The following is a 16284-nucleotide window of genomic DNA, read 5'->3' as shown; positions in this document are numbered from 1 at the left end:
AGGATACTGGTTTTGAGCTTAAAACACAGGACTAAACTTCTATTAAGAAAAAAAAAATAATCCCATAAGATCATTTTGTGACCTTAGCTACTTATTTAGCTTCTATATGCCTTTATTTTCTCAGGCTTACAGTAATAGTAACAACAAGTCTAAATTAGGCCAAAGCAAAATTAGTTATTTAATGTTTGTAAAATTAATTCAAATGCACAGATGGAAAACATAATAGTATTCAAACTTTTATGTTGATATTCACATTAATGTACAACCTGAACAGTTCAGTCAACAATTTGAGTATTGATTAGATTCAGATTCTCATAGATTCATAGAATGGTTTAGGTTGGAAAGGGCTTTGAAGACCATCTAGTTCCAACCCCCCTGCCACAGACAGGGAACAACTTCAGGGAGGGGGCATCCACAACTGCTCTGGGCAACCTGGGCCAGTGCCTCACCACCCTCAAAATAAAGAATTTCTTCCTAATATCTAATCTAAATCCACCCTCTTTCTGTTTAAAACCATTACGCCTCATCCTATCGCTATACTTCCCTCCCCAGCTTTCCTGTAGGCCCTTTTAAGTACTGGATGGGCGCTATAAGGTCTCCCTGGAGCCTTCTCTTCTCCAGGCTGAACAACCCCAACTCTCTCAGCCTGTCTTGATAGGAGAGGTGCTCAAGCCCTCTGATCATCTTTGTGGCCCTCAGCTGGACTCTCTCTAACAGGTCCATGTCCTTCTTATGTTGGGGACCCCAGAGCTGTAGTACTCCAGGTGGGGTTCTCATCAGAGCAGAGTAGAGGGGCAGAATCACCTCCCTTGACCTGCTGGCCACACTGCTTTTGATGCAGCCCAGGATGTGGTTGGCTTTCTGGGCTGTGAGCACATATTGCTGGCTCATGTTGAGCTTCTCATCCACCAACATCCCCAAGTCCTTCTCCTTGGCGTTGCTCTCAATCCGTTCTCCTCCCAGCCTGTATTTGTGCTTGGGATTGCCCCAACTCACATGCGGGACCTTGCAACTTAGCCTTGTAATTTCATGAGGTTTTCACAGGCCCACCTCTTAAGCCTGTCCAGGTCCCTCTGGATGGTGTCCTTTCCCTCCAGTGTGTTGACTGCACCACACAGCTTGGTGTCATCAGCAAATTTGCTGAGGGTGCACTCAATCCCACTGTCCATGTCACCAACAAAGATGTTAAACAGCGCTGGTCCCAGTACCAACCCCTGAGGAACACCACTTGTCAATGCTCGCCACTTGGACATGGAGCCATTGACTGCAACTCTTTGAGTGCAACCATCCAGCCAATTCCTTATCCACCAAGCGGTCCATTGGTCAAATCCATCTGTCTCCAATTTAGAGACAAGGATGTTGTATGGGACAGTGTCAAGTGCTTTGCACAGTTCCAGGTAGATGATGTCAGTTGATCTTCCCTTATCCACCAATGCCATTGTAGAAGGCCACCAAATTTGTCAGACATGATTTGCCCTTAGTGAAGCCATGTTGGCTGTCACCAATCACCTCCTTATTTTCCATATGCCTTAGCATAGTTTCCAGGAGGATCTGCTCCGTGATCTTACCAGGCACAGAGGTGAGACTGACTGGCCTGTAGTTCCTGGGGTCTTCATTTTTTCCCTTTTTAGAAATGGGGGTTATGTTTCCCCTTTTCCAGTCAGTGGGAACTTCACTGGACTGCCATGACTTCTCATATATGATGGATAGCAGCTTGGCAACTCCCTCAGAACCCGCAGATGAATCTCATCAGTTCCTATACACTTGTGCACCTACAGGTTCTTTAGATGGTCTCAAACCTCATCTTCTCCTACAGTGGGCAGTTCCTCATCCTCCCAGTCCCCATCTTTGCCTTCTGCGGCTTGGGTGGTGTGACTAGAGCACTTGCTGATGAAGACCAAGGCAAACAAGTTGCTCAGCACATCAGCCTTCTCCATATCCTGGGTAACCAGGCCTCCTGTTTCATTCTGGAGAGGGCCCACATTTTCCTTAGTCTTCCTGTTATCACCGACATACCTATGGAAACTTTTCTTGATGCCCTTGAGTCCCTGGCCAGATTTCTATCAGGGCTTTAGCTTTCCTAACCTGCTCAGAGAATTTCTTTGTATTCCTCCCAGGCTACCTGTCCTTGCTTCCACCCTCTGTAGGCTTCCTTTTTGAGTTTGAGTTTCTCCAGGAGCTCCTTGTTCATTCATGCAGGCCTTCTGGTGTTTTTGCCTGACTTACTCTTTGTTGGGATCCATCACTCCTGAGCTTGGAGGAGGAGATCCTTGATTATTGCACAGTACTTTACCAAGCAGATCCCTAAAGAGACCAAAGTCTGCTCTCCTGTAGTCCAGGCTAGTGAGCTTACCATGCACCCTCCTTGCTGCCCAAAGCATCTTGAACTCCACTATCACATGTAAAAACAATAACAGACCACTAAATTTCTTTGTATAAAGGCTAATATATTAGATGCCAAGATATTTTGCTCTTCTACCCCTGTTGGGAGCTCAGCAAAATTGTTTTGGTCTGTTTTCCAGTTTTATTCAAAAACACCAAAATGTCAGGATGTGAAATAAATCTGCTACTTCTCAGAGCAGTTTGCTCCAATGGATACTTGCTTCACAGTTGAGTTTATCTGCCATTGACTCCTAGCTGTCAGTTCTTGTTAGAAGTTTTTTTTCTAGATCAAAATGCTTACTCACCTTTTGTCTTTCCCCATCAATATATTTACAAACAATAATATAGTTTCCCTTTAGTCTGCTTTTTGGTAAACTAAAGAGATTGAGTTCTGTCAGTCCTTCAGTGGAAGACAACTGGCTTGCAAGTATTGATGTGCTTGATTTTCAAAAAGTTCTAACAATAAGGTCTCTTGTAATCAAGTCCTGTTCTGTTGTCTCAAGTTGAGCAGCAAAAAATCAAGGCAAATCTCACAGTATATTTATTCGGCTGATGGATTACCCATACTAAAGAAACCGGACTTCAAAGGAAATCAATTCACCGCTACTTTTCTCTTAGAAAATCAAAGGCTACTTGAAAATATGCCAACCAGATAGGAACAAGGAGTGTCTCATAATGTTCTTGGAGCTGCTGCTAGGATGGAGCGAGAGAATTGTTAAACAAGAGGACAAAAAGCCTCACTAAAGGTTGTTATTCCTATCCTGAAGGATCCTAGCTGTCTTCACTGCTCATTGCCTGTCACATGATGTTGCCAAAAGGACTTATGAATAAATGCAGACTGCCAGGTCATTCATAGAGCATTAGGTCCCAAGAACACCATAGGTGCCCATGTCCTTTACTTTGCCCTTTACGTTGAGGCTTACCCAATGTTTTTTGATTGGAAATACAAGTTTGGTATTTCCAAAGACTGTCCTGATATCACTCCAAAGACCATCCTGAATGCTCTGCAGCAGTTATGTAGAGAGATGAAGGAACCCTAGGTTGTTCCTAAGCAATCAAAGCAAAACGCTACCGACGATTCTTACCTTCTGATCTTGGCTGTATGCTAAGATCCAATCTTCCTGCTTGGGGTGGAAGAGCAGACTATGGATGTAGAAGTTCAGACGGTATTTTTGATAGGTGGCCCCTTCATCAGAACTGATTAATAAGCTGCTCTCAACTTCTGGATCAGTCAGCAGCATAATCTATATGGAAGGGAAAGATGAAAATACAGCAGTGAAGAGGAGTCAGATGAAAAAATGAGTAAGCAGCTAGGAACTTCAGATAAGCTTATTAAATATGTCCATTTCAAAATCTTTCAATGTAATATCAAAACGAAACATAACCAATATTTCAGTAAGGAAAACAGTATATTTCAGCTATGTATATAAACATAACATATGATCAAACAGGCAGAATGACTTTACCATTAGTTAAAATAGATGTAAATGAAGCTATGCTTCGGTTATCAGAAAAATCAAACCTGAAATTTGTAATACCAGAGTGCAAACTAACTAAGGTACCAGACAGCCACAGTGGGCTGCTTGGGTCTTCATGAATGATCTATAGGAACAGCAGACAAAAAGTTAGGCGTTAAGAAAAAACGACAGACGCACAGAGAGTGAGTTCTAATGGTGAGCTTTGTTAGGCTCTGGCAGAATTTTCAGAGAAAATGACAGTTTCATTGCCTGAAATGTTATAACCTGGCTGCCTGCAAGAAGCAATCTTGCTTTGGCAGGAGGACACATTTGATAATGTGCTGGGTTCTTTCCACCTCCAGTTTCTATGGTGCTGTGAATTATAGATTCGGTAGTGTATCAAAAATAATCTTCATATAGCAAAGTTGCTTTCTAGCTTTGTCCAAGAATGTTAGTTCAGGAGTGACAGAAGATATACATCTTGCAGTTGTAGTAGCTACTTCTCGCCATTAACTGTGGTATTAATTGGTCTGCATTGCTGATGAATCCAAAAGAATAATGAGGTACTCTCTCACGTCTCTCTGCATGAGAGAATATATAGGTTTGAGCAGTGGAAAGTGATCATTCCAGTATTTCTGCAAGCAACAAAGTAACACCCCTAAGGAATGGGAATGAGGCACCATGAATAGTTCGGAAGAATATGGGCAGGTATTAAAGCCTTGAATCATTAGCTTTTTTCTTTTTTTTTTTTTTTTCTTTTTTTAAGTATTGGTGTTGCTGTTGCTTTGCAAATGGCAAACACTGATACGTTCTTAGACAAGCCTGAAATGAAAGGATCCACACCTGGCGTTTCTCAGAGCAAATTCCTATCTGGGTGTGAGCACTGCAAAAGTCACATACTCCATTTCATTCTCTTTCTTCCATTTAGGTAGGCAGAGTTAGATACAACTTAACACACTACCTATGAATTACAGGGTGCCCTAAGTCTTGATAGACACCAGATGCTAAAGAACTATTTGTATGTGAAGGTGTAAATACACATATAATCTACACAGGAAACATCCTTCATTATTGGGTAACTGCCAGAGGTTTTTTATCTATCTCTAGAAACCCTTTTGGTAGCATAACAATTTGGCCTGGGACTTAGAAAGTTGGGGTTTTCCAAAATCCCTGAACTTTAATATCCCAATTGATCTTAGGCCAGTTACATTATCATGCTGTATCTCAAACATAAAATAGGGTAATGCTTCCGTTGTAGCATAAAGGTACAGTCTCCTTTTGTAGCTCGGATTTACTTTTGAAATCTTGTGATGAAAACATGCATTATTAGAATTAAACATTGTTATTTTCATTTAACTCTTTCAAGTACATCAATCGTGCCACTGATGTGATTTCTAAACTGAAGACTGCATGATAGTAGATACATAGAAAGCATTAACAATCAAAATGTCAACATATAGATCATCTACTGTCACTAAGTAGCCTATCCAGCTTCTGAAGCCAAAAATTAAATTGTGGCATTTATCGGTTGGTTCTTTTTTCTTACCAGACTAATTTCTGGGACAACATGCCTATGGTTAACATTTATCAATTCAGCACTAGAATTCAGGCATTATGATTTTCCTATCTTGATGGCTTCCTTCTTGAGTGGATTTTGTTTACGTTGGTATTTGAAAATATCACAGCACAGCATTAATTTGGACTACAGCAACTAGAGCAGAAATAAGCACAAATCAATGGGCTTGATCCAAGCTCCCTGAAGTTAATAAGAGTCCTGTCATTGACTTTGGATTGTGCCTCTAAGGCAAGTTGTTAATCAAGATCCACTGTAGTCTCACGTATTGCCTTCTACCTGCACAAGGAACTCATCTGACCTCATCACTGTCATATCCAAGACCATCACCGCCTTAACACATTTTCTGTCAGGCCACTCCTCTGAAGTGTGAAAGTGCTCTTATCTCCATTTCTTAGAAAGGGAATTGAGGGACAAACTGTTGAGGCACTGAACCACCTAATTCCTCATTCAATCAATAGAAGTTAAGTGCCTGAACAGACTTGCCAGCACTGCTGACTTTGGCTTTAATCTGCTAACTACCACCCCGGGCCATTACCACTGTGTTTTCAGGTACCGACAGTCTCCAGAAGCCTTAGCTGTTGCACTGCTATAACCAGACATTCTGTATATACGAAGTGTTTCAGAACACATCAGGTTTGCTACATATGCTAAGAGCAATAGCGTTTTAGATACGGCAGAGCTGCACAGATTTATACGCGGGCATACAGAGAGTCGGAGACAGGGGAGGGACTTGACGGATGACTCGGCTGCCACTAGTCAGATCGGTAACTATGAGGCCAACTTTCAGTGCCGGGGCAGCATTGTCTGCTCCGCCGTTGCACCCTGTCATTGCCAATCGCTTTACACAGACGCCATAAAACAAAACAAGCGAGAGTTGACTAAGCAGTCACTACTCACATCGCAGTCGGAGCATCATGTTTCTTAGAAGACAAGAAAAGCAAATTTCATTTCAGCATATCTGCATGTAAATAATTAATCAGAGTTACGAGCCCCAAAGATAGCATTTATTGGATAAGAAGCAGAAATTGATATCTGTATGAACAATCTGTCAAAACGAGAGCGAAGTGCTACATGAACCTTTCCAATCAGACCAGGAGCGTGCTTCTGAAACGAATCCCCCAAATTTTGGGGGGAAATCTCTGTAGCAAATCCTTACACACTACGTTCCGGCTCATACCACAGGGATCTCAGAGCACAGAAACTGAATTCCCTTTCAAGGAAACAAAACCAGAACATACATTTCAGGAGCGCATCTGATGTGCTCCAACCAGCACTGGACATTTAGCTCAGAGTATCAGGTTAGCACTAAAGTCAGATTGTCTGCCTAAAAAATGCTCATATTGCAGAAAGGTGTCATCTCAACATCAACCTTCTCATTCGACAAGCCACTTCCACTGAGCTGCACTACATGCTAATGTAGTTGCAGCCACATTAGCTTAGTTTTATTGCCTAAGCTGCCTGAAACATAAATGAGAGAGGAGGGAAAGTACGATTAATTTTAATGTTTTTGTTGTTGCAGCCCATGAAATGTAGAGAAAATAGATTTTAGAATTTTCTTTGAAACAAATGAAGCCAATTTCTGCTTTGAAGTAGTGTCGCCCATTGAGTCGATGCAGTTGCTTATACAGAAAATAAAAGTGGACACAGATGTGTTGAACAGGAAAAGAGTAGAAAATAAAACCAGTAACAATAACAAAGTAAATCTAAATTTAGAAGTCATAAACTTTAATACCTAAGAATATCTAAGATAACAGATTAGAAAGAAACTGTTTTTATAATTTCTGACTTGACTGTAGAAAGCTTGCTGGATGTCCTTAAATATGAGCTCCTCAAAGGGGCGATCTCCTCGCTCTGTTTCTACAGTGCTTAATACTACATACCACTGCTTTCCCAGCTAACACTGGTTTCTGGATAAGCATATTCTGGACATCATTGCGCAATCAACATGGCTTTTGCACATGAAAATAACACCTTAAATGTATCCACGTTCTTAGAGCCTGTAGGGAAAGACAACCTAGCTGATGAAGTCTAATAGGAGTTTTGATGGGCTCCCTTGCTAAACCGTCTGAAATTGTCATGGGATAAAAGATCTTTCCATAGATTAAGTTATGGTTAGAAGATCAGCATCAAAGGTTAGGGAAAAAATCTTTCCGTTTCTACAATGAAGAGAAGTGTTCATTTGGAATTGCCTCGATGCTTTGTGTTGTTTAATTTATTCATTAATAATCTGGAAAGAAGAAAAGAGAGGTGACACAGTTTGCTGATGGCAGTAAGGTATTCAGAATGATGAAATCAAAAGCCAGCTATGAAGATCCACAAAAGGATTTCACAATACTGACTACCTGAGCAGTAAAATGACAGGTGAAATTCAGTGTTGATGTATGAAATAAAAAAAAAAAAACAAACCATGAAACAAAACAATTGGATCCATCTGAGTGGATGTTTCTTTCAGGAAAGGAGTCTGGGGGTTTCAGTGAAGAGGTCTGTGAAAGCAGAAGCTTAGTCCTCGGTTCCTATGAAAAAGCTCAATTACAGCTGTAGGAATTATTAGGAAAGAATAAAACAGCATAACTAACAATGCAATTAGACCACTGTAAACTATTCCCGCATCTTTAATGCTGGGTGCTATTCTTATCCTCTATCTTATAAAAAAAAAAAAAAAAAAAGGTGATAGTAGAAAACTGAATACCTGTGAAACATTTTTCATACAAGCAGCAAATAAATGAACTATTCAACTTCCAAAAGAGATAAATGAGAGGCAATTGACCAAAGTCTACAAAACTATGAATGTGCTGGAAACGCTTAGAAAATAATTGTTCGCTCTGTCATAATACAAAACTCGTGACCATCAAATGAAATTAAAGAGTGATATACAAAACATAGGTGAGGCCATGATTTCTTTTTTTACCTGGTTAAACCATGGAACTCCTTGCCATAAGTTTGTTGTAGATGTCAAAAGTTTATATGAACACAAAAAATGAACAGATAGCGTTCCTGGACAAAAAAAATATCTATCAGTTCAAAAACATCACTGTTGGCTCAGGATTCTTAACCACAGACTGCTGAATCCTGGGAAAATATATAGGAAAATATCATTATATACTTGCCCTCTCAACAAAGAGTGGAATCGTTCAAGATTAAGTCTGATTTAGCACGGCTAAATCACTGGAGAGTGAAAGAAAATGATAAACAATAACATTATCAGCATGGGTGGGCTGACGTAGCAACTTCTTATGTGAAGAACTGGGCCCATCATTTTTATCTTGACAGTTTTTAAACCACCTCCGATTCCACCACTACAAAATAAAGCTATTAACAGAGGAGCAAAAAGAGGCACACATATATCTGCCTCTCGCTTCCAGCAATCGCCCTTAGTAAAGGGATACCAACCTTAGAGTGCCTCTGGTCTGGTTTATTGTTGTCTTACGTTAAACAAAAATGAAGAGTGAGGATAAGCGAAGACTCTCCTTCTGCCCAGCAAAAGTAATCGCTCTCTTGTTCAGATCAGTGCTCAGCAATGATCAGAATCTGCTTACTCACACCAGGCACAGCAAGCACACGCTGCACTTCCTGAGGCTTCAGACGGATCGGGTTTTTTTCCTCTGTAAAAAAAGTCAATAAAATCGACACAGCCTTTTGCAATCTAATGCAAGGCACCCATTAATCATCCACCCCCTGAAAAGGGAGCAACCTGATTTGCTTTTCCTAGAAGTGACAAACGAACACAAAACATAATTATAGATCTTAAACAGGCCACACTTTTTTCACCCCTTTTTTGGTGCTAACTCTGCTGATGGCAGATTGCCCTTGACAACTATGTGGACTTTTGCTGTCCTCACAAAGGAACCCAGGAAAGCTTTGCAAGAGGATTCTGATTTTGCTTCTACAGATGGAATTGTGATCCTTATACAACTGCCCTGAATGACAGATTTAGTGGCTTAATCAAAACAAGTCCAGAACTGCTCTCAATCTTCTATCTCAGCCCCTCATATGTCCACTTGGACCAACTTTTCTCTAACATTTTGTAGGAAAGAGCATAGTATCCATGAAATGCAACGGTATGAAAAAAAATCCAAGTATATTGCATAGATTCACCTGTTCTTTCACTCACTTCTGATGTATCAACAGATCTGAGTATCACCTGAGCAGATACAGGGATGAAATGCAAATCAGGTCAGATCGACTAAAAGAACCTGCACCCTCTCACCTATGACATGCTTCAGGCATAGACCCACCACTGGGGACCCAGCAAAAGAGGAAATCAGCAAGGAAGAACAGAAGTGTCCCACTCTTAATATTCCCTACTTGAATTCTCTAACCATTTGCATTTTTTTTTCCCCAGATCCTTTGGACATCAGTAAAACAATTTTAAAGGGTTGTGGGGTTTGGGTTTTTTTTTTATACAGCCACTGATTGCAAGAGCAGCAGTGCCACGGAGCCCCAGTATAATGAAATGTAATTTCTGCCACTTTGCATATCGCTTCTGAATTTGGATCGCCACTTACAAGGCATGAAGATTGTGTCAAGAGGGAACCTGAATCTCCAGATTCAGCAATTCACACATGCATTTCAAAGCTATGTGCCCTCTTTTAACTAATTGAACTAGCTCCTTGCTTAAGCTTTTTCAAGACCTAGAATAAGAAATAAAATGAAACGACAAAGAAAGGAACTGCTTTGGCTATGACATTCTGAAATAAATGTAACACTTCTGTAACGCAAATTAGACCAACTCCTTTTACAGGACTGAGCTGCTGGAAGCAGTAAGTGGTTGCAAAAGCAAATAAATTAGGGACAAAATTACCAAAAAGAAATAACTCAAGCATTCATTTGGATATTAACAGAGAACGAGGAGACTGAAGCCTTTGCAAAGTTTAACAAGCTTTACTCATGGGTTAACTTCGAGTGCTGTAGAACTGCGCTCATGAGTAACGCCACCAAAATTTGGCCCCAGTCCCTGCTTTAAATAAATTGGCTAACAGTATTACCACCTAAATGAAAACATGAAATGAGCTCGAGGTGACAGTTCTGGAGCTGTCTCTAATGCCAACTAAAAGACAAGGTTAGTTGCTGAGCAATTTCATTAAGACACCATTAAAAGAATACACCAATAATTCGATCAAGGCACTGTGAAGTGTTTTATTGCCAGAAGTTCTTGTTAACTCAGAAAGTGCAGTAATTTTGTAGGGAAAGAAAAGACTTCAGTGACAGAATTACAATTTCAACACCGAAGAAAAGAAATAATAATGCTTTTGAATGATGACCTGGTTTGGAAATGTCTCAGAACTAAGTAGAAATGACCACTTTAATATACAGAAAAGGTCTGTGGACAAGTTATTTTGCAACTATAACTCAGTGACTTAAGAATAAAAAGGTTCTTATTCATACAAAGACACATAACCCAAACTCATTAAATCAGTCTGCACTTTGCTGACGTGGAGGCTAAAATACTCCAGGTCTCCCCCACATGAAACTATACTCGTGATGACTAAATAGTGTAATTCAGATTCAAACTCAATCCAGATCCGGATAGTGGAAACTCCAGCCTCATTTCCCCCAAGAACGCACGGAAGGTTCATAACTGGTAAGATACTACCATCTTCCTCAAATCTCGGCTGTTCAAAGGTACGAGAAATGATGTGGTGAAAGGTTCAGATGGTGAATTCATCTTGTTTGCACACATGAAAGATTTAGTGCTCTCTGAGCGATAAGACAATCTCTTGTCAGCAGAATACTAGATGGCGAAGGACTATCTTTTAAGAGAGAAAAATTATCACCTGCCAATATTTTTGAAAGCTGGGATTGTACAGTGCTCTTAACAGAAGAATTGTTGAGAATTGCATTTGGCATCTTGATGAATGGGGTTTGAAATAAAAAGCTGGCTACCGGCTGGAAAAAAAGAATCCATTTACCTGTTCTGTATTAGTGAATACAGTTCACTAAACTGAAATCAGTTCATTATAGGCCAAATGTGACCGCAAAAGAAAGCAGCCAGTGAAAGTACTATTTTTTTATTATCTGTGGGAATCATTTGGGCTTGTTTTACCAGACAGAAAAATTGAATGTATATATCAACAGCAACTCACAAAAAAATAAAACACTGTATAACTCCCCCTTATCCAAGCTTCAGACAGGGACGTAAACAGTCACTTCCAAAAATCTGCTGATGTCCTCTTCAGTTATACAGAATAATATAATTAGTTAAAGTCCAAAAGAATCCCCAAAAGAAGAGGAGACATTCTGGAGGGAAATTTTTACCTTAGGAATATATCTGCCTCCCTGTTTTACACATAGCCAGAAAATAGCACGCATCTCCGTGTGGAAGATACCAGAAAATACATGAGATGGCAGTAGCTCTTCTGCACAGCGTCCTGTTTAATGGTTTTAGAATCCTAGAAGTATGAGGTATTTTATTCATTTTTACAGCACATCCTTATAAGTGGCTTAGCAAAGGGCACGGAAAAGCCACTGAATCCCACCACGCACATATACTAACTAAAAAAAACCAACAAATAAACAAGAGGGACATTTCATCTGTTTTTAAAGAACATCCCTCTATGCAGAGAATGGAAAACACCACACGTTTTAACATTACATTTCTAGAAACTAGAGCAGACCCGTTACCCGATGCACTGAATAAGACCTTTGACTGGCTACCTTGGCTCAACACAACGTCTTCCTTCTGTTACAGGATTTAAGAAAAACATGGCCTTACGCTTCTGTATTATAAACTGTCTAATCCTCTGCTTTTTGTCTCTAGCCCATTTCTGGTTGAGCACAATATTTGGATTCCTAACCAGATGCTTTTTAATGGGCTTGTTTTAATAGTTTGTAAGAAGTTTTTAACTAATAACTATGAACTTTAAAAAACTTATTGATGATTGTTCCAGGTGAATAAAAGGTCATTGCAGCTCACTGTTCCCCCTTCCCGTATTGAATGAAATATTTAATATTTTGTAATAAATGAAAAAGAAAAAACTTCTTGCAAAAATTCTTGCAAAATCTAAACATTCATGTTAAACAAAACCTGATTTTTTTGTGTGTTTAGGAACACTTCCAGAATTACGACTAATGTTATGATTTTCTGTGATAATCATAATCTTAATAGTCAGCTGGCATTTCAATGTTTCTTTTGCAAGCACGGTACAACAATAGATTTTCGTTAATATTTGACTGTTGTCTGAATGCCAGTGAATAAGTACTGGTGACCTTCTCTATCTTGAGCATAGCAAACCCAAATCAGTATTAATGTATTAACTGTATTAATGAACAATTGCTGTTACTGTTGCTCAGCTTTCTCTACTTTGACTAGTCCCAGTTTAAAGTGGTTTCTCCACATTACCTGAATTTTTTTACACCAAAGTCCCAGGTATAGGGTTGGGTCAATGCAATATAGACTCACGAAATGCAAAGATGAGGCTGAGGCATCTGTGCAGATGTGATTCAGGTATTCTCCCCACTAATCCTACTTGATAGGAATGAAGATGTAAAAAAAATCCAGAGGCGCGGGGGAGAAGATTTTTCCTAAGACAGAGCAGTGTAGAATAACAGCTGCTCCTTACTCTGAACTTTGGTTCAAAAAACATCTGAAGCACCAAGTGGGTAGGGGCTGATCCTGTTTCTATCAAAATCCAAAAGAGGGCAGTGCACCCACACACAGCCTGGTTCATTACTCCCAGCTCATCAGCATGGGGACATTCGTCAAGTGGACAGGTTGCTGCTACCCTACAGCCTTTTCTCTCTGTGGCTGAGCTTTGGGAAAAGTCTCATTCTCAAAACTGTCTCACCTTGGACCAGACCTGAAAAGATTCAACTACTTTTTCCATTAAAGGTGAAGAAGTTGCCACATCTTCAGTGGGGTTTTTTTGTGCTGCTGAGTCACTGACTGTGGGCTGGACTGCGAACAGAGAGAAACATCGACCTTCGCTTTCCCAAGAGTAAGCTGCAATCCCAGCAGCTAGGGGGAATTCTTAAAATATATGTCTTTGCTTTGTGTCGTGGTTTAACCCCAGCCGGCAGCTAGGACCACACAGCTGCTCACGCAGTTCTCCCCCTTCCACCTAAAGGGCAGAGAGAAGAGGTACAAAAGGAGTATAAAGGGAAAAAAACCTCATGGGCTGAGATAAAGACAGTTTCAAGGAACCATAATAGAAAAGGAAAAATAATAATAATGGTAAAAGAATATACAAGACACAAGTCACTCTCACCACCCAGTAAATTGGTGAACTGGCACTGTCCTGAGCAGTGATGACGACTACCCCCCTCCCTGCAGCTAAGCCCGTTTATATACGGAGCATGATGTCTATGGTACAAAATATTTCATTGGCTGTTCCATCATTCTGTCTGTGCTCCTTCTCAGCTTCTAAGGGAAGTGGAAAAGAGTCCTTGAAAAGTACACACGTTGCTTAGCAACAACTAAAACAGTATGCATTGTTGACATTCCTTGCATACCAAAATTGAAACACAGCAACCACTAGAAAAAAAAAAAAAAAAAAAAAAAATTAACCGTATCCCAGCTGAAACCAGGACACTTTGAGGTAATGGGGGAGATAGCAGTCCCTGAAGATTAGCATCACTTCTTAAATCTTAGCTTTTTAAAGTGCAGCTGCCATTTCCATTACTCAAGAATTAAAAGAAAATAAAGATCCTACATTTTGTCCTTACTTGAGCAAATGCACCTAGCGTCTTAATGAGGACTGTAAATGTGTCATCCTTATGCAAAAATAGAAATGTAATACTAAAAACAATAAAGAAAACATTTCATTAATATAATTTAATAGATTACTACAGGATGATTCAGAGCTACTTTTGTTTTATCTAGAATTATAAAGTGGTTTATAATTTAAATTATTTAATGTATATAATTTAAATTATTTAATTCAGGCTCCATACTGAGCCAGCTTAAAAGGTACAGATAGATGCTCAGGGACTTGTCCTGTCAGTTTTTAAATACCACAAATTCTTTGGGCCTATCCAGTCTGAAACTGCTTAGTTTCCATTCAGTGTTAATCTCAAGTATCTGGTGTCACAATGTCAGTTTTAAAACAAACATGAACACCTTCAATTTTACATTCCTTTTAATTTAAAGGTCCATCTTAACTCAGCAAGAGCTTTGGAAGCTAGAAGTGCTGTATGAGCCCAAAGCACCGAGGTTCGTTTCACCCGATGTGATCCTGCAGCAGCGTTGAAAATAGATTTCATCAGGATCAGCTCCTAATCACACGCATAAACGTTAGTTCCAGAGCAATCACTTCTGGGGGAAGGAACAGGAAAAGATTAAGCGTCTCGTTTTTTCAAATCTCCCCGACATCAAATTCTAGATCCTTATCTCTTCATTCCACAGCGTGTTTGGGTCTAATTTAGTAGCCTGTCACGGAATCAAATTTTCCTATTCCTGTTTCATTATCATTGCATGCTGCTTTCTCTTCTTTTACATACATTTGACATAAAAAACCTCATCGCTGAAAACAGATTGAAAATCTATTCCTTAAAACTTAAGTAAGACACAGTAGAAACTTCCATTCTGGAATAAAATCTAACTCATAACAATGACTGTATTTGATTATTATGTTCTGTAAAGAAATAAAGAAACAAAGACAGTTCAGGAAAGCTACAGTACTATAGGCACTTTATTTTGGACAGCACAATCTAGTTTCAATTAATAATCATCTGGTTTTTTGCAACAGATGTTCTGCATTGTACCGAACAGGGAATTTTTATTTTTTTTTTGTTAAACAGAGACAGTCTTACTTGCTGAGAGGAGAAAAGAAAACTCAGCTTTGGAGAGATCTGGAATGAGTTGTGTTCGTACATATTGCCTGTACTTTGTTCTGTTGCTCAGTAAGGCATTCCTTTCATTAAAGAATCTCATGAGATTAATTAGCTAATCTTCACACCAACTTTGTGGTAGAGAAAGAAAGTGCACATATCAAGAGGGAAAATTACTTGGACAAACTCCACTAATCAATCAATGGCACAACAAGAAAGAAGCCACTTGCACTGTAAGCGCATTACAAACAATAGCATCTTCCAGCCCCAACTACTGGGCCCTAAGGGTCGTTAATCCTAATGAAAGCAAGAGGAGACTCTTGGCCCGAAAGTATGGTAACCTAAGCAGAGCTACAAAAGGGACAGGGAAAAGAGTGATACTAAGGGAGCAATTTTTCTCTGAAGGGCGAGTTAGTGATAAATTCATGATCGACATGATCATCTTTCCTATTTCTTGCGATACCCCGTAAAAATGTATTTGAACTTCAGTTGCTTTGAACTTAACCCTGAAAGGCACTAAAACCAGCCTAAGAGCATGGGTGACATGGCCAGGTTGGATGGAGCTTTGAGCAACCTGGTCTAGTGGAAGGTGTCCCTGGCCATGGCAGGGGGGCTGGAACTAGATGATCTGTAAGGTACCTTCCAACCTAAACCATTCTATGATTCTATGACTGATACACCCTGAGTTGTAAAGTTTATAGATACGTGTTCGCTGCATGTAGACATTGGGGTACAAACAGGGATAGCCTAGGGCAGGAAAAATCTCTACTAGATTGTGAAGATGGGTGAGTTGATGGCCAAACAGCAGCTCAATAGGTTTCAACCCCTGGCTACAGGGAATCAGGAATTTACATGGCCTGAAAGATTTATTTCAGGAGTTTCTGGTTTGTTTCTTTTTATTAGGCCTTATGTACACTCAAATCTTTGTGTGAGTGTTTTATCGAGCCTACAGAGAGACTAGTCCAAAGTAAATAAAGCTCATTATAAAGGCAGCTTCTCATGATATTCATCTTTTATGTCCCCATTTTCCATGTGATGCCTAGTTTTCCATTTACCCTAGTTATGACTCTTACATACCCCCCTGCAGTAAGGTTTTCTTCTTGG

General features: G+C 39.8%; 1 protein-coding gene across 1 annotated transcript in view; it reads right to left on the bottom strand.

Moving 5' to 3' along the window:
- Positions 1 to 16284, bottom strand: part of SORCS1 (sortilin related VPS10 domain containing receptor 1) — a gene marked incomplete at its 3' end in the record, with an annotated part of 307932 nt that overhangs the window by 118597 nt on the left and 173051 nt on the right. The window contains exon 4 of the mRNA XM_082486026.1: positions 3468 to 3626. Within this exon, the coding sequence (XP_082342152.1) occupies positions 3468 to 3626 (159 nt within the window). The remainder of the gene's footprint in view (positions 1 to 3467; positions 3627 to 16284) is intronic.

The sequence above is a fragment of the Vanellus vanellus genome (assembly GCF_965231255.1).
Source record: "Vanellus vanellus genome assembly, chromosome: 7".
Taxonomy (NCBI): domain Eukaryota; kingdom Metazoa; phylum Chordata; class Aves; order Charadriiformes; family Charadriidae; genus Vanellus; species Vanellus vanellus.
This window is presented reverse-complemented; position numbering and strand designations above follow the sequence as displayed.